General features: G+C 35.8%; 1 protein-coding gene across 2 annotated transcripts in view; it reads left to right on the top strand.

Annotated features, from left to right (window-relative positions):
* bmp6 (bone morphogenetic protein 6) overlaps positions 1-24,766 on the top strand; it is a 42,928-nt gene that overhangs the window by 12,155 nt on the left and 6,007 nt on the right. For both annotated transcript variants that reach the window (XM_058765144.1, XM_058765143.1), the window contains 3 exons: positions 11,763-11,955; positions 16,220-16,368; positions 18,730-18,924. In XM_058765144.1, the coding sequence (XP_058621127.1) occupies positions 11,763-11,955; positions 16,220-16,368; positions 18,730-18,924 (537 nt within the window). The remainder of the gene's footprint in view (positions 1-11,762; positions 11,956-16,219; positions 16,369-18,729; positions 18,925-24,766) is intronic.

Genomic DNA, 24,766 nt, shown 5'->3' with positions numbered 1-24,766 from the left:
GGACTCTTCTACTATGAAGCCATGCTGTTGCAATAGCTGCAGTATGTGGTTTTGCATTGTCCTGCTGAAATACACAAGGCCTTCCCTGAAATAGACGTCATCTGGAGAGAAGCATATATTGCTCTAAAACATTTATATACCTTTCAGCATTCATAGTGCCTTCCAAAACATGCAAGCTGCCTATACCGTATGCACTTATGCACCCCCATACCATCAGAGATGCTGGCTTTTGAACTGAACGCTGATATCACACTGGAAGGTCTCCCTCCTCTTTAGTCCAGAGGACACGGCGTCCATGATTTCCAACAAGAATGTCAAATTTGGACTCGTCTGACCATAGAACACTTTTCCACTTTGAAACAGTCCATTTTAAATGAGCCTTGGTCCACAGGACACAACGGCGCTTCTGGATCATGTTCACATATGTCTTCCTTTTTGCATGATAGAGCTTTAGTTGGAATCTGCAGATGGCACGGCGGATTGTGTTTACCGACAGTGGTTTCTGGAAGTATTCCTGGGCCCATTTAGTAATGTCAATGACAGAATCATGCCGATGAGTGATGCAGTGTTGTCTGAGGGCCCGAGGACCACGAGCATCCAACTAAAGTCTTCTGCCTTGTCCCTTACACTCAGAGATTTCTCCAGTTTCTCTGAATCTTTTGATGATGTTATGCACTGTAGATGATGAAATTTGCAAAGCCTTTGAAATTTGACGTTGAGGAACGTTGTTTTAAAGTATTCCACAATCTTTTTACTCACTTTTTCACAGATTGGAGAGTCTCTGCCCATCTTTATTTCTGAGAGACTCTGCCTCTCTAAGACATCCCTTTTATAGCTAATCATGTTACAGACCTGATGTCAATTAACTTAGTTGCTAGATGTTCTCTCAGCTGAATCTTTTCAAAATTTCTTGCTTTTTCAGCACTTTGTTGCCCCGTGCCAACTTTTTTGAGACCTGTAGCAGGCATCAAATTTGAAATGAGCTCATTTAGTGGCTAAAAGGGTAAAACTTCTCAGTTTAAACATTTGTTATGTTCTCTATGTTCTATTGTGAATAAAATATTGGCTCATGTGATTTGAAAATCTTTTAGTTTTCATTTTATTCAAATTTAAAAAACGTCCCAACATTTCCGGAATGCAGGTTGTACCAGTCAGAGAAGACTGGGCTTGTCAGAATGGATTGCTGCAGTATGGACAAAACAATACTATGGAAGTCAATGGGGACCAGCAACTGTTTGGTTACCCACATTTTTCAAAATATGTTCTTTTGTGTTCAGCAGTTGAGGGTGAGTATCACCCTCAATACAGTATTTGCACACTCTCTGACATGTGAAACTTCTGAGACAGAGCAGAACATGCATAAGGAAAGGATAGCAGAGCTAGCTTAGCCTCTAAGGTTATCAGTAAATAAATAAACAAACAAATAAATAAATACAAAATGTAATGTGTAGTGGATGTAAGTGAAGGAAAGGCTTTAGTACTCTAAATTGCTTTTGTGAGGAAATGACTTGACTAATGAAATGGAAGGACTAATAAACTGGCATCCTTCAATGTGTTTTACATTAAACATTATAACAAAAAAGGGCTGATTTACTAGAGAAGTCACCAACGTTTAATTTTGTGACAGTTAATATTCAGTTTACGGCACAATTTCTTAATTTTTATGGTCTGCAAACAGTGATTAAAGGCTGTACAACTCCAAATGTGATTAACTGACATTAAGGCTATAATGTTATTGATTTATGAGGCACAATATGATGCAAGTTGTCGTTGTTGCCCATTCTCCAATATTACAGCCACAGAGGTTGGTATCTCCCCATATAATAAAACTCAATGCGCACCTAAACCATCAAAAACATGGTCGAGTAGTGAGTATTCACATACTGTAAGCATTTAAAAACAACTAAATAATTGTTTGACTTTTTTACTTGCACTAAAACAAGCCTATTATTACTTTTCGCTGTGGAATCAAATTTGGCATCAAGAATTGAGAAATGTAGCTGGTTTCTAAAATTGTAACAACCATATTTTAGCAAAGAATAACACTGTACTGAATTTGTCTACTTTAGCCTATTCTGCTCAAGATGAGAAATAAAAGTGATGGAAAGCAATATAACTATTAGCATCCAATTTTTCATTATGTAATTCTCTTAATAAAGAGTGGCTTAGTTTTATGAAACTCAAAATTAGACAGAGGTTGTTTATGTTTTGGATAACATATTTGTCTCTAAGAAAATAAGTCCAAGCATCTTTGTTGTGTCATTTCTAGGCTGTGAGTGTTGAGGTCTGTGCTCTAGTAATACTGTTTGCATATCTCTTTTCTGAGGTTGCCAAAGCACAAAGTACCATTAGTCTATCCCAAAATGTTTTGTCAGCTGTTCTCATGGATTATGCCTTTATTAATGTTTCTATATGCCGAAAAGAAGGAAAGAATGGGAATGTTTATTTTCCAGACCATTTCCTCCATTTTATGGAATTTCCTCCTTATACAAAAAAGACATTATAATATTTGTTGACAGGTCGTTGGCTTGTGTCGGCACTCAAGTGAAAATGGATTTGTTTTATGCCTGTTAAAGGCAGAACAGCTGACTCTTGTAATGCCTGTTAGTCTGTTTCCCTACCACATATGCAGAACCTAAAGTCCACATTCTCCTACACAAAGCAAGTTAACCTGACTTTGTGCCTGAACTGATGAAAACACACACACACACACACACACTCAAAATTCCTCTCTGTTCAGTATAATTCTGCTACTGACATGCAGGTATGGCTATCTGACTGTGGCCATTCACCATGGAGATGATATGCTTCAAAAAGCTGGCTCTGGTTACAGAGATGAAGAGATTGAAAGACATCAGAGATCTTTTAACAGTCGCAATTATTACAAATTACCGCTATTCTTTAAATATCCTGCAAATACAGAGCAATGCAGACAGATTTCATTTCTTCCCGTCTGAAATGTCAGATCAGTCCAATGAAGATTTGGTCCAACATACTATAAAAATACATTTTCCTAAAGGTCAGTACCACAAAATAAAACTGACAGGGTGATTTAATGCAAAATAAACCAGACAGTCCCTGATGTGAAGCAGAGAAAATATTACAAGGCAACTTTCCAAAAAAAAAAAAAAAAATTAAATAATAATAATGAATGTACATGAAATATTGATTTGAGTGTAAATTATTTTATTATGTGAGAATAAAGAGAGTGTGAAGTGATTCGAGAGACCTGAAACTAGGACAGCTATGCAGGAAATTACTTTCTTGGGACAACAGTCAGTTATACCACTGACCAATTAGAATCCAGTATTCCAAAGAGACATTTAATGATCTTAACTATTATCAGTTAATGGATTCCAATTTGAAATATATTTTGTATTTGCAAAACATGAGATACAATATATTGTTACAATGCTTTATGTTCCATTTGTATGTTTATGTACCACTTACTGCAACTTAATGTAATTCATCATGAGGTTTCTTAATGTAATATCATGATTGCCTTTAACATAAAATCTAGTAAGTTTGTAACATTGTATAACTACAGTTAAAAGAGCATGATCTCCTTCCTACTGTTCACACCAAACGATGGATCTTTATGACCGTGTCATCTATGGTCTGCTGTAAACTATTGCACCTCTTTCTGACCTCTGCTCAGAGCTCTGACTCCTGTAGTTGTGTCTTTGATGCTTTGCGTGGGTCAGATACTTAGATCATGGTTGTAGGAAATACCCAGGGAATGCTGTGTCAAACCCCTGCCATCTCCCAGCTTCCTGAATACAAAACCCCATGAACCCCAGTCTTTTATCCACAAGCAGTGACCAATTTACGACTGGACTATTGGAATAGTGTTAGTCCCTGGAATGGGTTATATTACTTTTTGTTGTGGAATCAAAATTGGCATCAAGAATTGTGAAATGTTGCTGGTATCTAAAATATTGGCATTGTAACAATTTCTACTGTAGCCTATTCTGCTCAAGATAAAAATGTGATGGATGGAAATACAATTATTGGTCTCCAATTTTCCATCATGTTATTCTCTTAATAAAGATATGCTTAGTTTTTCTGTAACTAAAAAGCATTACGATTTTGCTTATGTTCTGATAACATATTTGTTTGATAACATATTTTTTATCCTCTGCCCAAATAAGGACAATCACTGCTTGTCGCATTATTTCTGCAAGATTATATTACGCTGCTTTTTGCACATTTCACAGTACTGGTGCTCATTCAATTCTCCCCAAGTTTCTGTTGGTTGTTATACAGTAGTGTTTAATTAAACAGACACAATATAAAAATAAAAAAATCATATATCACTCAGGGATAGTAAATAATCTAGTTCAACAATTTGGTACTTCCCAAAACCATAGTTTCATTGAACATTCACAAACATCATCGCAAAGTAGTGTGGTGAGAACTACAGCTCTCGACTAGTGGTTTGAGGTAGAAATCAGTTTTACAAATGCCCCCCTCCCCCATATTTAAGCATTTTTCCCTAATCAGTTCCTTTATCAGTTTTTTAATATTGAATCCACTGATAAATAGCTTTAAGAAATGCATACAAGACCACCATTACAGCCAAAAAACAAAAACAAATAAAAAAACCTTTACTGAAGCAATTATACCATCTTTAAACTCTTTTATTAAGCATTGTTGCTCAGGACTTATACAAATGCAGTGCTGTACCAGGTGAGCTAATGAGCAAGTTTATTTCATAACCATACATATTGAGTTTGTTATGTGATGCAAATGTGAATAGGTATTCGTTTAAAAATGATGCTCTAGCATAAAAGTGTTTCGAGGTCATTGTATAGTATTGCGCAAGGAACTGTGTAAAAATAAGTTGTTAATTGGTAATCAAAAATTAATAATCTGCTCCTGTAATCATAATTTGTGTGAAAAAGACTTAAAGTTGATAGCATTTTACTGCCTCTAGTGTTCATTTCAGTTGTAAACTGCAGTGAATTGTATGTTTAGGTGTGTATTTTGGAGTTTTGGGGCACGTTTTTCCAGTGAGCCTATGTTGGAAATGTTACAGCTTCCCATGCCAACAAACTGCCAGAACTGATTTACTGCCATTTCTAACAACTTCTGTTCACACATGATCTCTAAATGGTAAAATGCTGTACATTTTCTTCAAAAGGCTATAAGTCTGTCTGCTTGTCCGTCTATGGAAATTACACCACATAAACCTGTATTGGTGGACTTAAGTCGTCCCAAAACATACAGCAAAAACAAAAGACAAAGACAGAAAGATGAAGGGAAAACACAAAAGAGCATTCAAAATCACATTTTCACCTTTACAATTTTTTACTTTTAATTTCAGTTTCCCTCAGGATATCTTATAAATACTTAATTCATCACAGACAAGCACTGAGTCAGTTTGTGATTGGTTGTTGCTAAACACCTTGCTAAACTTTTTGATACTATATTCCTGTGAAACCACAATGCAGTGTGAACTCTGTTCTGGAGCAGGCTTTCATAACCCCAGGGTTATAAGATGTTTGGTTAAAGGAGTTTTGTTGGGTTTTGTTGATTTATAAAACATCATTAACGTTTTTAAGGGCATCAAAAACAAGTGCAGTCATACAGATGACAAGCGAGTCGCAGTAGCTTTTCATTACAGAAGCTGGAACAATTAGATTGTGGGGGAAGAGAATGTGAACGGGGATTCTGAAGATAATTACATAAACACAGATGGATTCTTCACATGCCTGGCTTCACAGCACATTTTTATTGGTTAAACTGAAGGAGACAGCTTTCAAATCATCTAGTTCTCAATGTTTCATGTGCTGCAGAGATGCAGGAAATAATTGCAGGCTTTGTGTATGGTCAACATTTTTTCTCACAAGTTTGTGGTGACTTGATTTTGGATTGGGCAGAATAATTAAAAAGCTTTAGATATAAATTATGCCTTAATACTTAACAGAAACTTGTTGGTAGTGACTTGTTTTGCACCAAAATACTACATGTATATAGTGGATACTTATATACATTGCAAGTCTACATATACAATATTGTATACACTGTGTACACTGTAGAAAACGTAGAACACTGTAGAAATTTTGTAAAATTATTGTCAAAATTGCTTTTATAAAATGTTTGAATCACAGGGAGAATGGGCCATTGTCAGAATTCCCTGTGCAAACCATTACATTGGTTGATATCAGCATAATTAAATCAATATTCAAGTGATCATGTTGCTTAACACCTGTATTTCTATCAGTACAGTTTATACTGACAAATAGATTTTAAGTCATTTAGGCTGATATTACAGTTTTACAGTTAGGAAATGTTCAATATACAGTCACCATCCCATGATGCTTGTAACATTGTCATTGTATTTTAGCCATAGGGTGAATAAATAAACACCAAATTTTCATTTCTGGGTGAACTTTTACTTTAACTTTGCGGCCTTATGTCTCTCATGGGAAGAAGAGAATTAAGTAAGCAAGTTTCCTTTAACTTTGGAGGAAGCAGTAGGCTACTACAGTCAAGCCTCCTACACAAAGTTTTCTTTAACCTCTTCCGTTCATAGAACAAAACTGCTGGAATATTGCTTAAAATTACGTGCAGGATTAACATGGACATCATTGTAGCGCCCCCTTTGGTCTTGGAGGAAGTGGATGTGGTGAGGAAAATGGAAATGAGCTTTTGTTTTTCTTAGTGGTTGTGGGCAGGGAAGAAAAAGTCAAGATGTGGTCAGCGAATCAAATGCAAATGACCACCGGACTACTTCAGGGGATGTGATGGAAAACATTTAAAGTGCGACTTGCATTTGACCACGGACCACACTGAAGCCTGACTGCCCAGCCCATGCTGCTGTATGCCACTTCATCTGGCTATATATATATATATATATATGTGTGTGTGTGTGTGTGTGTGTTTCTGCATGTTTTGAAGGTTTTCCATATCTTCTCTGTAGGTCACAGCCCACTCAATTTTGTGCTGTGTGGGCTAATGACAATAGCACAGAAGGAAAGAAACAGATGTTACACAGGTGGAAATGGAGAATCAGCCCTAATTAGAACAACGCAGAGCTTTATCCCAGACCCTTTCTCTATATTTATCAACTTATCCATTTTATACTGGAACAAATGTTAATACTTTTGCAAATGATAAACGGAAATTCCTACATTTTTAACAAAATTCAAATTTGAATGAAATCGATTTAAATTCAGTTATGTACTGTATATTGGGGTGTTTATGTTAAATTTGTTCCATTTTAGGGCATTTCCCTTTAAACTTGCTACTTAACCACTGTAGGATGCATCATTGGAGAAATTAACTAGAACCTCAGTGATTTGAAATAGATTGGTTTAATAATATATAGGACTGTTGACAGCACACGCAGGTGGTGGAGTAATAACTTATTATTATTATTAATCAATTCAAGATTGCAATTGATGTCATATTGTTATAGTTCATTTACGCAAACAACAAAAAGCCATTCATTTTTTTGTCACGTTAACATGCAGTATGCAATTGGCGTATGCTTTACGTATACAATATATGTGGTTTCTTCAGTCAGCAGTTTTCTCCACTATGTAATTTCTCTGAGATTCTGCAGTAACAAAACCATTTCAAAGCCTCAATGGCTTCAATGAACTGTGATCACATTCATACTATTCAAATGAATAAAGTTTGGAATAGTTTCTAATCATCATAGGACGATGGTTCATGGCCATCCTACCAAAATCACTTCATGAGTAAGGTGTAATATTATCTAGGAATTAACAAAGAACTGCAGAGCAACATTCAAAGATCTCTTACACCTTGGCTAAAGTGTACATGACTCTATCATCAGAAAGACACTGGGCAAAATTAGGATCTATGACAGAATAACGCAGAAGTGTGGACAAAAATAACATGTCTTATGGACAAATGACTCAAAAGTGGAACTTGCCTGAAATGTCATATTTTTAGTGAATATCTTTTTTTCCACTTTAAACTTTAAAGGATTCATACAAAATTCATATAATTTTGCTTAGCATTTTGAATAAATCATTTCTCAATGTATGTCCCTCTCCCTGGATCTGTCATCACATCCCTGTCCTCTTTTCCTGTTAATGTGTGGGTGAAAAGTATCTGTGAAGATGATGAAGAACGCCAACACAATGAAAGCCACTCAAGACTTTCCACTTTGTCTCTCTTAAATGTCTCTTGCTCAAACAACCCTTTGCACTTTCACATTTTTGTTTAGTATGTGGCCACACAGTTATTGTTGTGGTTCCTTTCTGGGTCTGTCCTCTGAAAAACCACATCAGTCATATCAGACCATATGGGCTCTGTGGTTTTGGTTGTGTTTCTTACTGTTGATGCCAAGTCCTTGATATAAGTATAATCTATCATCTTGTGAGCCTCATTTTTTTCCATTATCCTCTCAAAAAGGCAACAGCATTGGCAGAGGACACAATTAGAACTCCTGAGCAGTTGGGCCCTTTGCAAATTTCCGCTTTCATAATGGTAATACAGGCAATGAAATCTTATGAAAAGAATGGCATTGACAGAGTATATGTTCTGCCACACCCTCATGGGTAGTCTGATTTCACTCATTATATTGTTTTTTAACAAATGTAACAAGGCCATTTCTAGACCTGTGGCCCTCGATACTGTGTGTTCGGATGACCTTTAATATATCTGTCATCTCGGATGTTTTTTGCTACTGAGAGACAGCCTTTTTGGATCCGCCTGTGGAAGTTGTTAATGAAGAAGTCTCAGCAGCATGTGAAACAGCCACGTTCAAACCTGATGTGCTGATGTGAAAAACATCACAAACGGGGCCTCTGGAAACTGCTTTCAGTATGAATTACTCAGGCATATTGTGAGTGAGAAAAGGCCTGGTGTTAAGCCATCACCATGTGAACCCTGAAGCTGGAACTGCATTAAAGCAAATTTTCTCTCTACTCTTCTTTCTCTTCGTTTTTGGTAGTAAGCCCTCACTAGAGGTCAGAAGTCCCACTCGATGCTGCCAGTACACTATTTCGTACTTTGCAGGTGGGTTCTCCAAGGTTAGTCAGTCAATTAGAGCAGAGTATGTAGCACAAGGACAGGGTGTCCCTCAGGGATCCGTCTTAGGCCCTTTGAGGTTTTCGCAAGAGGCTCAGTTTTAATTCGTAACGCATGTGTCAGGACAGCAGAGGAGTGTAACTCCCTGTTGGAAGACCACAGGTCAGAGAAGTTGCTCCCTTGTGATGTTGGAGAACTTTAAACAGCTACTGTAATTCACCAAACAGAAAAAAGGGGGTAGTCTTCACATTACCCCAATACCCTTGTTGATCCCTAATTCATTCCTCTGTTCCACGATTTAGTTAACTCCACAATTTTCTTTTCCTCTTCACAAGTAGGCAGGGCTTAGATGGAAGTGTGTGTTCCTCACCTAGGGAAGCATGGAAATACAATCAGAGCAGGACACTTCACCCTGGGCCCACAAGCGGGGCATCCGGCTGGACTTGTACTTATGGCAAGAAATACAGCCCATGGGTCGTTCGTAGGAACGAGAGGAAGGGTTGTCTGTGACGTGGGGGGAAGAGCAGCACGGCAGAATGACAAAGTTGTCGTCTGATGAGAAAACACACTCTGGTCATAGTTTCCTTTTTCTGTAAGAGTGGCTGCTAGCACTTGAAACTGTGGAGAAATGAATTGCCATGATGTCCTTTGCTGTGGGAACAGCTTGAATAAATAAAGAATTAGAATTCTACCAGAAATAGTGAATCATTACTACAGCACATGCCCTGCACATCTGGACGCTCTGTGAAGTGGTGCTGTAATATAAATGCATATGTATAGACCATATGGGTGAATTAGGTCAGTCAATTATAGGCCATTATTGAGCGTACATAGCTTACCATATCTTTGTAATATTTAGGCATGTGTCAAAAGAGACCATGTTACCATGTAGGTCTTTCACTAATATTGTGTCATACCTATAGACCTATCTGACTAAATATTATTATTATTATTATTATTATTATTATACTATTTCAAAGTATTGTAAAAAATTGGTCCAAGTCTCTTTTCACGTTGTACTGGCTTAGCAGTAGCTGTTTGTCACTATACTTAGGCAATGACTTAGGAGAACAAGACAGTATTATTGAAATATTTGTCCTTCTGGATTTAGCACCAAATGTTTACACACACACAGAACAAGACTTGAGTTTGTCTGCCATGAATGCACTGCAAGAGATGCAAAGAATGAAAGTTTCTGAAAGCAGTTTATTCAGAGACAAGTGGCTATGAGAAATATAGTGATAAATATAAGTTAGTGAACTCCTTGAAAATGTCTTAATGTCTGCATTGATTACTCATAAAATGTAGCCTGGTATTAATTTATTCCCAATTATAGACCAACACAATCTGATTTAAGTAATAACACACTTTTCATGGAATCTTAATAAATACATTAAGTAATCATTCACAGTGCAGGGTGGAGAAATTAAGTGAGCCACTAAACCCTAACTTGTAGATTCTACTTTAGCAGCAAAAATTCCACCAAATGTTTTCAGTAGCTGCTTTTAAGTCTATTGACCAATTTTGGACCATTCCTTCCCACAAATCTGTTTCCGTTTATTAGTATTAGTATTAGCATTAGTATTGGTTGTCTTGATAACACAGCCCTCTTTAGGTTATGGCACAGCTTCTCAATTGACCTGAGGTCAGGATTCACATATTTTATTTTATTTGTGTGTTTGCCTCATTGTTTTATTGCATCACCTAGCCTCTATAATGATTTGCTGTCCTGACATTCTCCTATAATGTATTTATACACTTTAGAATTCATTCTTCTTTCAATGACTATGAAGTGTTCAGACCCTGAGGCAGCAAAGCAGTGTTAAACCATGATGCTCCCTCCACCATGCTTCAAATTGGGAAGAGGTTTTGGTGTTGGTGTGTGCACTGCCCTTTTCCTCTAAACAAAGCATTGTGCATTTTTATGCCTCAACTGTCCACAGAACATTTTCCAAGAACCGTTGTGGAACATCCAGGTAATCTTAGGCAAACATGAGACATGTCTCAGTATTTTTTTAGACAGCAGTGGTTATGTATCTGGCTTTATGTTGTCTTTTCATGAACACTATTCTTATTCAGTGTTTTCTGATAGTGGACACGTGAACAAATACTGTGTAGAATTTTCTGGACGTTGTTTGCTGCTATCCTTGTTTTTTTCCTCACCTCTTTCAGGATTGCCCATCATTTATTTATTTATATTTTTTATACATTTCCAGACAAGGTATCTTTAGCAATGTCTTGTGCAATGCTTTCTTAGCCTTTTCCAGCTTTGTGCGTCACTCTAATGTGTTTTTAAGGTCCAGTAATAGCTTTTGGGATTTGAGGCATGGTTCACACTAACTTTTCTTGAGAAGAACATATTGGTCAGTGTATGCCTTTATTTAAAGGGCAGGGATCTATGCAACTCACACTTCCAATCTCATCTCCTTAATTGACTCCAATTAGCTTTTGTAGAAATTGCTAACACAGAGGTTCAGCCTGCCTTGTCTACGATCACTTAAATTTTTAAAAATTTTAAAAAGCACAACAGTTTGTGTGTAATTAGTTAAGTCAGATTGTATTTGTCTTTAATTGTGTGACCTAGATGAAGATAAAACCACATTTTATGAGTAATCGGTGCATAAATCCAGATATTTTCAAAAGTCTTACAAACTTGCCACCTAGAGTATACAAAAATGCAAATTATACATCAATAGTGGTTCGTCAAGCACACTAAAACATATCATTGTCCTTTTGTGTTTGTCTTTGGACAGTGGAAAATGACAGAGAGCTGTCTCCACAGAGAAGACACCATAAAGAGTTCAAATTCAACATGTCCCAGATTCCAGAGGGAGAAGCCATCACAGCTGCAGAATTCAGGATCTACAAGGAGTGTGTGACCAGGGCCTTCCGCAATGAGACATTCCTACTTAGCGTGTTCCAGGTGGTTGGGGAACATCCAGAAAGGTAAATGAGCAGTGAAATGTAAAAATATTATTCTATAAATATGGACATTTATGTGCTAGTATAATTGATTAGTATAGTCAAATATCTATAAATAATAATAATAATAATAATAAATCATTACCCAAGTAATCATGCAGTGATCTCTTTCAAAAACATGCATGAAGCACAACTAGAATAAAGTTACTAAATTAAACCAGTCAAGTTTACTTAGTTTGGTCTTCCCACTTCACTAAAATGAACTAACTCAGATTTACAATTAAATGTTGTTGTTTGGAAACAGTGATTCTTTCTGTAATTCTGTTTAGTGCCACTAGTGGGACAGCAATGATTTCATCTTTAAATAATGCTCAGGAGTTAACTGTATAGAGGTGTAATACGTATTGTATTCTGAAACCCAGATTTAGAACTAAATGTAAATATACAGGTATAAAGCTTTAATCACTGCAAGTGTGGAAGTTCAGTGTGCAGAATGTAATTTCAAACTCTGAGTTCCCCCCAGAATGGAACAATGTAATTTCAATCTATATATTTTGATGTTATGTACACATTTGAAAAAGTACAGAGGACACAGAGTGAGCTGCTGCCTGCATGAAGTTGATTGAAGTTGTCCTAAAACTGAGATGTGCATGTGCTTTATAATGAGCTCTTAATATTAAATCATAAACTTACATCACACGGCTTGTCTTCCTGTCAGATGCCTGTTATTTAATGCCTTTGAGACATGTTTTCCTAGGCGCACAACTTACATCTTATGGCTGTACTTGTAAATGTTAAAAATTCACGTATTTCCATTGAAAGGATTATCCTGACAGCAAGCAAATCTACAATCTTAACTTTGCAAATGTAGACTAATTCTGACTAAAATTTTTGCATTCAAAAATGCATTCACTTCAAATCTCTTCCCCCAATCACATCTGTCAGTTACAATATTGACAGACTTTTGTGTATTTAAAGACAGACATAGTTTGAGTAAACCACTGTAAAATAGTAAAAAAGGCTTGTTTTTGTCCTCCTGCTGTACCGAAAATATATTGAACCTTCAAAACTGAGATATGTACCGAACTGTTACACCCCCAATAAATATGATCAAATTTAAGTACAATTAAACTGCAATTGCGAAAATATTTATTGGTTGGTGCATGATTTTTTAATTGACTATATTTTAAATCAAGCCCAGGCGTCCATCACTAAAACACAGCAGAGGTTGTCTAACATGTACTTTATGTAGACTAAAGCCATGACCACGATGAACAACTGAAATAGCTCTAGTTTGGCTTCTAAAAAAGAACCCACCAACACACGTCAAACATTGACTTTGTGGGTGGTGGGAGGGATATCTCCTTGAGAAAGGCAGATGGTATGACCAGTAAAGTGTCCAAAACTCACCAATAAGATGTGACCGTGATGCTAGCCATATATATATATATATATTTATATATATATATATATTTTTTTTTTTTTTTTTTTTCATTATTATTATTTTACAGAAAAAGGCACCAAATAAAAAAATTGGTAACAAAACTAAGGCCAGAGCCAAAATCTCTGGCACAATGAGCTACATGTTTCTCTCCCAAATAGTTTCTAATGTTTATCACAAAGTGTTCATTTGGTGTACATCCTGAGTTGAACAATGGACACACTGTTTTTCCACAAACCTGCAGTGGGAGTCTTTTATTTTCAGTCATATCTTGAGATTATGCATCGCCAGTCATTGTATCACAAAAAGGTGCAAATTATAGCGTGCTTTGTGGCATTTCCCTGCATGCCACTTTCTGCATGTAAATCCCATGTGGCTTGCAAAATGTATTTGCTTACAAACAGATTAATTTGCAGACTTGTCAAGTTGTAACAGCATAATTACTGTGTTTATGGTTTGTGATCTTTAAAAAAACACATTGGTTGGGGGAATGCGGTATAGCTAAGCTAAGCAGATGCACAAGATGGCTGAGAGAAACTTCTGAAGTGTGTAAGCCTTTAATCCATGAAGCAAAAAATAACTTGGTTATGGAGATGGTGCAGAGGGGCTGTACGTATATCTGGCTGAATTTAGCCCATGTGGCAAGACGATTTGACCTAACTCAGCAGCATAGTGAACCTCAAGTCACCAAGCTTCACATGGCCTTAAATGTAAAGAAACAATAGCATGTAAGAACATTTTCCAAGTGGTCGGACTTTAATTGTTTCTCTGGACCTTTATAATATGTCATACGTGTTTAATTTCTACACCACTAGCAATAATGACAATCATCCCAATATTCAAAATCCAAACATTCCCCATCTTCCATTGTTTGGGTATGTCTGAAATTGATTGCTAGCAGACTGCCATATTCTACAGTTGTTTTAACAGTGTAGAAAACAGTATGCCAAATATATATATATATATATATATATATATAAATAGATCTAGTTTACTATACCTTGATCACTTTTTTGTGAAAATCACACTGTTAATGGAAATCACCTAACATTGGAAAACTGCTAATATAAACCACGGACAATTTGTGTATTGCAAAAAAACTTGGAATATTATAAGAAAGTTTGTATTTACATGTATATGTGGCACTTTTATTCAAAGCAGCTTTGAATACTTCATTATATTGGGAAAAAAACTGTTTTGGAGAAATCTGAGATGCATTTTTAAACACTGTCAGTTGTATTTATTTTGAAATCACAGCATAGATCAGGTTTTGTTTTCATGACAATCCATCAATACCCCATGAAAAAATCCAGCTTGCCATGACTGTAGAGTTATTACATTTCTGTTTGTATATATTCTAATCCCTGGTTGTTTTCATGTACATCTGGCCTCTGTGGAAAACCCTCCCAAGCCATATGTGAAGACGGTCCTGTATGCATGCAATGGCAGCGTGAAGCTATTAAACTATAGGTCCATTTTAACAGCAGCCAATGACAGAGGCAATAAATACGATTTATGTAACCAAAAAAAACACTTGACACTTCTGACTTTATTATTCCGGTTAATTTAATGTGTCTATAAGAGGCTTTACAGTTGCGCTTTTAGAGTTGGCAGGTCCCCTGTGGTCTCATTCGGACCCCGTCCCAGGTGAAGCTGTGTGACTGGTTGTACTAAACAGTATGAGTCAGCATAAGTACGATGAGTTCATGTCGAATGTGACGTGTGAACCACCGGAGGGAAGAACCTCATATGGAGTTCCTTAGAGAGCAGCTCTAATTAATGAGCAATAACGAGGGGCTGCAGGGACATTCCCAGAACACCTGTGTGACCGACAGCTTTGAAGTGACCTGGCCAATGCTTATTACCATGCATAGTGTGTAATTACTATAATGGGACAGGCCTCCCTGTAAGGCTACTGCGATCAAACTTTTTGCCTATGCTCTGAAATCTCTGACTTGAAGCTCCTCTAAATTTGACAAACTAGTATTTTTTTAAATAATTGAATACATGTCTTAAAATAATCTTGGAAAATGTTTAGGAATATTTGAAGAAGACAACAGGATGAGCTGAAACATGCTGCTGTCACGGTGCACACAGCAGGGAGGAATGAGGAGACGAGGATAACTCAAAATACAGTCTTTAATGAATCCAAACCAGACAGGGCAGGACAAGGCAAGGCAGGGCAGACACACAGGAAGACCGGGAATAACGAGTAGACCAGACGAAAACTAACTTAACAGGCATGAACTAAATACACAGGTTAATCATAGATAATAAGACAAACACAGCTGGACAAGATTTAACTAATAATCACACTTAACAAGGACAGGAACATAACCAAATAAGGACACAAGAGGCGGGAACACAAGACACACACGACAGAGGAGTGACAGCTGCAATGGGGAACGACTAACTAACTAAATAAATAAAATAGCTCTTAACATCTCAAGATGGGAAACAATTTTTTTAAATAAATTCATAAATGTATTAATTGAACAAGCCAATGTGTTTGCAAATTACAGTTGTAATTTCATTGCTTTTAACATGTATAAACTTGCATTTTCTATATAAGTGACCATTTATGCATATTATTTTTTTTACTATTTCCATGCATATTGTTAGCATTTATTCCATATACTGTATTTATACTGTATTTCCTGTTGTTCACATTGGTCTCACCATAAATATAGCCTTGCTGCTGACATGGTGTTAAAAAATAATTAATAAATAAATAAATGTAATGTATTATTTATAATAATGAATAATACATAATGATTATAGGGTCATTGATTCTTATAAATATAGTATTTATAACAGTTAATGATCTACGGACTTGCTCATTTGCAGGGATGCCGACCTGTTTCTGCTGGAATCTCGTAGGTTGTGGGCCGCTGAAGAAGGTTGGTTGGAGTTTGACATCACAGCAACTAGTAATCTCTGGGTAATGAGTCCACATCATAACCTGGGTCTACAGATCAGTGTGGCGACCAGCAGTGGTAAGATGATTTTACGATGAGTTTAACTCATATGTGTGTATATTTCCAAGGAGTCCTGCATCAACCAAGCAATTGCCAGTGAGATGAAAGAGAATGATTGTTTTCTCAAAGTATTATACAGTATACAATCTCTTGGCTAGTTCAACCTATTCATTTACATTTCCTTTGGTAACTCAGAGATATGAAGGCAGTAGACTCAAAATGGATTTATAGATACACAGGTACCATTGCTTACGTCTGCGTGTTGATAATGACAACCAACCAACTCTTGTTATACAAATCACAATAATGGTTACTCGCATTACAATTTAATATAAACCTAAGCACACCATAATACAAAGTATCCAAAGAACATAAAAGTTTGGTAGATGCCGTTTTATACAGAATATCTCCATAATCAAGAACTGGCATGAATGTGGCAGAAACTAATCTTCTTTTTGCCCCAAATGAAAAGCATGTTTTATTTCTGTAATAGAACCTCAGCTTTAGCTTTAGTCTTGTCCTTAATCGATTAACATGGGATTTAAAAATAAGGAGTAATCAAGCATAAAACCAAGATATTTATATTCTGTCACTATATACCTCAATTATAGTACCCTGTAAAGTTTTGAGTAATAGTTAATCATCAAAAGCACTCTGTAGTGAGGACACAGCTTGGTGTAATTTAGGTGTGCTACAATAAATCACAGTGTCATCAGCATAAAAATTTAAATTAAAACGACAAATATTAAATCAAGGTTATTATGTAAATAATAAGAAAAGTAGAGGCCCCAAAACAGACCCTTGAGGAACACCCCTTGTAATCTGCAATTATGCAGATGAATAGCCTTCCATTTGCACACATTGTGTTCTGTCCACTAAATAGCTTTCAAACCTAGAGATTGTGTCATTTGACAATACAATTAGTTTCAGTGTAATTTTTAGTATAAAGTCAACAGTGTCGAAAGACTTGGACTGGTCAATAAAAAGTGATACACGTTAATGACCTTTATCAAGCACCTCAATGAAATCATTTAAAACTAGTTGCATCTGTGGTTGTGTTGTGTTGTTTCCCAAAACCTGACTGATTGTGTGATAAAATATCATGTTCCACAAGATATGAAGTCAACTGCTCACATGAGAGATTCAAAAACCTTTTGAATTTGAAGAAAATACAAAGTTTAGAAATCAGCCTATTAGATATTCATATTGGAAGGATCTCTCCTTTTAACAATGGGATAACAAAGGCAGACTTCCATATCTTTGGAAATTTATTTAAACTCAGTGAAAGATTATAAATAAATGTGGCAGCAATATAATCTGCAGCTATTTTTTTAAAAAGTGGTTCTAATTGGTCAGGACCAGCTGACTTATTTATATCCAATAGTTTAAGAGGTTTTTTTTTTTTTTTCCAATCTGACAGGTAGAAACGGTTTAAAACTAAATTTTAGGTACCTTAAACGACGATCCGACAGCAAAAAAATGTTTATTAAGACATTTCAGAATCTCTCCTTTATCTAAGATTTGTGTGGGATTGTCCATTATGTATAAAGGAAGTCCTGCAGCCTCTTTTACAACTGAAGTCAATATTTTTCCAAAATTTAATAGATTTATTTAGATTACGAGTTGCTTCATTTAAAATGTAATCAGCTTTAGCTTTCCTTATCATCACTGTGTATCTATTAAGTAATTGTCTAAAACAAAGCCAATCAGATTGAAGATTGGAATTCCTTGCTCTAGCCCAAGCGACATTACACTCATGAATCAATTTTAATAATGTAGAAGTGAACCAAGAGTTATCTCGACCCTTTACACAATATTTTTAAAAAGGCACATGTTTGTTAATGATAGAGGTGAGCACTTCATAATAATAATTACAGGCACACTCAGTATCTGGAATCAATGAAATCTTCTCCCAGTCAAGCTAAACAAGATCATGAACAAAATATTGTTTACTAAACTGAGACATACAACGCCTAATAATTATCAGAGGTTTGATCTTAGGTAATTTTGCATTTCCAACTATTGCAACTGCGCAGTGATCACTAATGTCGTGCATAAATGGATGCTACTGAATATCTATATGGTGCATTAGTAAAAATTAAATGAAGAAGTGATGATTTATCTGGCTTTTTAAAGTTTAAACTGGTTGGAGTATTTACTAATTGCTGAATATTAAAAGTATCACAAAAGAGTTTAACTTCAGCAGATAAACGCTGTAGCTAGTTCCATTTAAAATCTCCAATTAATGCTATTTCCTTCAAATTCAACTTGAATAAATAATCGGTTAAAAATAAAAGATTAATTTGTTGCTCATTTGTTGAATATCTGTTCAGTTTGATGGGCAAAGAATATACCAATATTCCTTTTTTCTTTTTAAAGGGTGGAGCATCAATCCCAAGGAAGTGGGGTTAGTAGGTCGTGATGGCGCTTTAGAGAGGCAGCCTTTCATGGTGGCCTTTTTCAAAGTGAGTGAAGTCCGTATCCGAACTGCCCGGTCAGTGGGCAAACGACGTCAACCGAACCGCAATCGCTCCAGCAGTCCACAGGAGGCATCTAAGGCATCAGCTCATACAGGTTAGCCATTGATATTTCCCATATTGTGCACTAAGCCCCTTTTTTTATAAAGAGGAGAAGTTTAATATGCACTTATGGTAGAAATCAGCCAAACAGTCTCTTTTAATTCTTCAGAAGATGTTGACCTGGGATAGTTTGAGGATGTTTTTGTATCTGATGAGTTTTATTGAGTCCAGATCTTCATATATTGTACTCTTGCATAATGAGAATCTGGACTCAATAAATCTCTTTAAGATCCTTTCGAGAATTCATTTAAGAGGCAGCACATATGTAGGCCTGACATCCCGTGACTTGATTTGAAGTCTTTTACCAGCCCTCACCAATAGATTGCTGCAGTGATGGCGTATTTTTGTGGGTCGACACACAAAAATCCCTATAGGAAGTATTAATGATGTATTTCATGTCATAAACATGAAAATTGTATTTGAAACTTGTTAATCATGGATCTTATTTCAGGCATTTAACCAAAAACACATTCAAAAAATGATTGAGATCAGGATGACGAAACCGGAAGTGCTAAAATGCTATCTTCATTTCTGGGTTTTGGTCTACAAAAATACATCATACACGAATGCAAACACTATGCTTTACAGTTTTATCAGTTTTCTCTTTCAGTTCAGCTACTGTCAAGTTTATAGCTGATTATTAACACACTGATTAAATGGCACAGACATTTGAAGGAAACTCAGTTGGCCCCTTGACTGCTAAGGTTTACAGTAACCACACATTATAAGTTCATTAGAATAATGTTTTGGCCTCTTGTGAAAAAGAAAGGACTCTAAAATTCAGCTAACTTCATTAAATAAAAATGTATACTAAAATACATTTTCATTTCAAATTCCACTTAAGTGTCAGAAAAATACAGTGCACATGCAGCTAGTATAAATAATGGTTTTGGCGCCAGCCCTGGTGTTGTGCATTGAATTAAAATGAAAAATGAATAAAAATCTAGAGCCTTTGAATCAGCCCCAAGTATCCCATATTCAGTTGAGTATAATTGGCACAAGATTTTATTAATTAAATAAGTAATCTTTTAAGTTGAAAAAAAAAAAAAAAAAAACAGTCTAGGAACAGCAGTCCTAATCCAGTTTCTGCTACTCATTATTGCTCTGGTTTGGGGTGGTCTGAAAGCTTAGTGCTAATACCCACATAATCCAGAGCTAATTATGAATGTAAGACCTTGAAACGTGAAAGACCTGAGGTGAAAACTGTATATTTAACAACACAGGTTTATGAGTTCATAAGTTTAATTCACAATCAATATTGGATGAATCTGAATTGGAACCTGAGTTGTTTTATAATGCATACTGTATGTATGTATGTATGTATGTGTGTGTGTATATATATATATATATAAAAATTTCTTTTGTCAGGAACAGAGTTTTCTCTCTGCTACAATTTAAACATTTGTGTTTGTGAAAGCCAGTGCATGTTCCTAACTGCAATACAACTAATTGACATAAACACATACTACGTTTGTAATATATCCTGCTGAGAATAATTTACATCAGTGCCATATGCAAGTCAGATTCACCCACTTATACAGTAGTGCCTAAACTCAAAGCTTCTAAACCTACGTGTTCCATCTAATGAGGAAAATCTGCTTAATTTGTTCTGAAAGATTGGACTTTATGTAACCCAAAACATCAACCCCTCTCCTTGGCACGACTTGGGATGTCTGGAGTGTAAATATTTAGATTTGGAGCAGGAAGTTGCGAGGCCGTTGTGACAGCCTTCCCCTTGTGGCAGTGTTGAGAGTGCATATGGTTCCAATATGAAAACACTCTTATCAAAGCTTTCAAAAAGACAGCCTGTGAGCGCTGCATCTTGACCCATATTGAGAGACACAAGTGCACAAGGTTATAAGCTCTCTAACTGATGAAATAACTTTTGGAATGAATTTCATGAAAATGTGTCGATTTTACAGTCAAGATAAAAGTTAATAACAAATAATATTTAATATTATAATGTTTAGTATTTAATTATATAATAATTTTAATAAAAATATTTATCATTACTTTGTATTTTGACAATTTTCATGACAGTTTACGATAATAACTGTAATTATGACAACAATTATGGTATATTTAAAATGTAATAAATGGTACATAAAATATATATCATATTTGTGAAAAGGTGAACCCAGAATGAGTTATGTTATCATAATGAGTTATCATAATGCATGTTGTTCACTGATGAAGTCATGTGATTATGTAATAACTGTAACAGCCCTGTTGACATTGCAACTGAAACATTACTGAATGAATTAATTTTGTTAAGCGATATAAAACTGGAAAAACATATTAGATGGAAAACTTCAACTAAATTAAACAAACTAACTAACTAGCTAAATAAATAAATAGAATTTAACTAAAACTGAAATAAAAATCAATTAAAGCTACATATTTAAAATAACAAAAGTTCATGACAAAATTACTAAAACAAAAATAAAAGCTAATATAAAATCTTAATAAAAAAAAATACTAAAATAACACTGATATGATGATTGGTGGAAATGTATTAATTAAAAACATACCCTTATCTATAGTCTTATCAAGTATGTTGTGTGTCGGGACATTTAGGTTCTTAATTTTTAATTTTTTTTCTTTCTTTTGAATCTGGGCTAAAATATGACCCTGACATGCTCTTGAAAGATTTTGGGAGATTCACCCTTTGAAAATTCTCTATGAGCTTCCAATTCAGGCAAAGCACATTACGTGTGATCAGAGGTTTGACACTGTTTATTAAGCTTTGGCGATCTGTGAAAACAAAACAACACATTAAGCGCTAATGCTTAGCTAGAGGTGCGGGGGAACTCGCCGGCCTTTGGCCTGAGGGAAGTTAACAAGCGTCTAGCTCAGCTCAGTATGTGCCGCCCCAGCACTAGACCTGTAATTACCTCCGAGCTGTTATTAGGTGCTGGGCTAAAATGCCTGACCACGTTAACAGTATCGCTTAAAGAATTATAATAACACGGCACTGTCCAGCTGCGGTTTTTCATCTCCCCCTCCCTCAACCCTCCTTTTGTTTACCGTTGGTGTAATTAGACATCGGCTAGCTCTGGGGCTGGAGGTTTAATAACCACAGTGATGAAAGACAGGAAGAGAGATAAACTTCACATGGATGCAGACAGCACTCGCATTCTCTTTCATGTCATCATGAGAGTGGGGTGAGACAGCTTCCCTGCCTCAGCTCTTTCCAGGATGGATGTTATTCCATGCGGAACACCGTGTCCATTACTCCAGCATGCCGTCACCACCAGGAATGTCATTGTGTAATTGCTCCAAGGAGAAGCTTTTTGTGAGAGAGGGTCTTTGAGATTTTGTTGCAGTTACCATGTTTTTGTCTTTTGGTCAAGAAACCACATGTGTGTCTTGGCATATGATTTTGACGGTTTTTGGCTGTAACTGTCCAATTAAACAGCTCATAAAGCTAATATAACTATTTCTATCAACGGTTCTTTAACATCTGTGTTCTTTCACTGATGCGGACCAATGTACTACAATATTGTATATGATTCAATATGTGATTCTTGTGCTTCAACTGTGTTACATGTATTAGAAACTAATTCATCAACTTCCTTTAATTAGTAAATCTTATTTAGTGTGTAGTTAGGACTAATTATTGGTTAATTTTAGTAAAAAAAAAGAAATAAAATAAAAAGAAATATATAATATTAAATGACCTGTTAAAGAATCAGAATTGTTAAGTAGAATCAAATCAATATTTAAAGGGATAGTTCACCTAAAAATTAAAATTCAGTCATCATTTAATCTTGTTCCAAACGTGCTTGAGTTTCTTTATTGTTGAAAAGCATTGACTTCCATAGTATTTATTTATTTATTTATTTTTTCATACTATGGAAATCAATGGCTACAACCTACTGTTTGGTTACCAGCACTCTTTAAAATATCTTCTTTTGTATTCTACGACAAATAAATTCTTAAAGGTTTGGAACAACTTGAGGGTGAGTAAATGACAGAATTTTAATCTTGGGGTGAACTATCACTTTAAATGACTTATAATAGCCATTCCTACATATGATAAGCAGGCAGCGGTCTTCATTCGAAGGCCAGAGGCCCACAAGACACACTCACAGCAGTAACAGTGTGGCATTAAATTTTACAGGCAGGAAGAGAAGCGCTTTATGGGGTACCACAAATCTGGCCTTTACACTCAATGAAACTCCACACTAAATATCTGCTTTACTCCTAAAGAGCCCTTGACTGTAAATAGTGGCAGTAAATAAAGAAAAGGCGGAGGTAAACAAAACCGGTGTATGTGAATGCAGTGTTTATCTGTGAATGTTTTTTTCTGATGTATGCTGAATACACAGATGCATCATATTTGGGTGAATCTCGCAAAAATAGTTTCAAGTCAAGAAATTATATTATGCATAAAGATAAGGCCTGTTTTAAGATCATTAAAATTTACAAACAAACAATAAATAAAACACTAACACCCATTAGCATTATACATGCAGTTTTTACAGTGTTTGTTTATAGTTCTCGTAATTTTAAGTAATGAATGCAGTCAAGACAAAATACAAACTATGACATAATATTATTTGTAGTAAGTATTGATCCTAAAAATGGCTTTGTTTTTTACATTTGTTATTTATTTGCCTTTAGATTTCTGGAGAAAAATATAACCCAGACATGTTCTTAAGGTTTCAAGAGATCAACCCGTTTAAGAAGTTGGACAAACAACTTTAAAAAGTGCAATATTCTTAGTATGAAATAGCAAAATGCTGTTTAAAATAGATGGAGTATAGCATGTCACACCACAGGATGTCAACTTCCCATACGTATGTGTGTGTGAAACTAGTGTGTCAAAATCTGCCATTCTTGGGTTGTAGTTTGGCCTCATTCTCAGGCCTGTGGTTAGGTGTAGAACATTCTTGACTATAAATGTCACAGTTGGGGGTCTATGTAAGACAGGTTCACTGCTCGGGATCAGAGAGGAAGGAGCCCCCTGGGGGACTGACTAAAAGGCCACTCGGGAGAGCTCGGGGGCCACTCCTGCTGGCGGATTTATCTCAGTAAATATTTACCCTAGTCCTGCCAGACAGAGTGAGAGAAATACAAGAAGGGGTCTTACTTTGGGGGCTAAAAAAGGCCAGAGATTTCACACTATATTCCAAGCTTCAAACCCAGTACCTATAATTTGAAGATAAATTATTTAAAATAATCTGCAGTCAATACAGAATATATTTAACTCTTTCAGCCATGAAAATTACTTGTACAACAGTATTTACCATTAGCATCATTAGAAATTATGACTGCTTTCAAAAGGGTTGCCCTTGTCTTCCATTGTTTGGACAAACTTTGCTTGGCTGTGGTGCAAACATGAAAATTTACTGGTCAAATAAAATGACAGCTTTAGGACCAGGAAGCTTTTGCCAACCAGTTGCATCAACAGTGGACTGAACAACCTTCTTCATAAAGGAGAAAGTGGGAAACACCTTAGCACTGGATGATTGTTGAGTACTTAGAATGACCTCAGAGATTTGCCTACACACTCACCATGTGGTTTCGGTTACAGCCTTAATTTCTACTCTACATTACTCATAGACAATGTTTAAGGAACGTTTTTTAGCTGAATATTGGTTTCCCCATTTTATGACATTTGTCCCTTTTGTAAATGTGTTTAATTTTATGTGTTTAATTGAAAGATTTTTGCAATTATATTGAAAAAGCTCACCTATTTCAAAGATAATCAAATTATATTTAAAGTGCCTCTATTATGGATTTTTGAAAATGACTTTTCATGCAGTGTGTAACACAGTGCACTTTCAGATTTAAAACTTTGCAGGATGTTTTCATTCACTTACAGCTGTGTA

Source organism: Onychostoma macrolepis, chromosome 24 (genome assembly GCF_012432095.1).
Source record: "Onychostoma macrolepis isolate SWU-2019 chromosome 24, ASM1243209v1, whole genome shotgun sequence".
NCBI classification, from domain to species: domain Eukaryota; kingdom Metazoa; phylum Chordata; class Actinopteri; order Cypriniformes; family Cyprinidae; genus Onychostoma; species Onychostoma macrolepis.
Note: the sequence above shows the minus strand (reverse complement) of the source record. Positions and strands in the feature narration are given on the sequence as shown.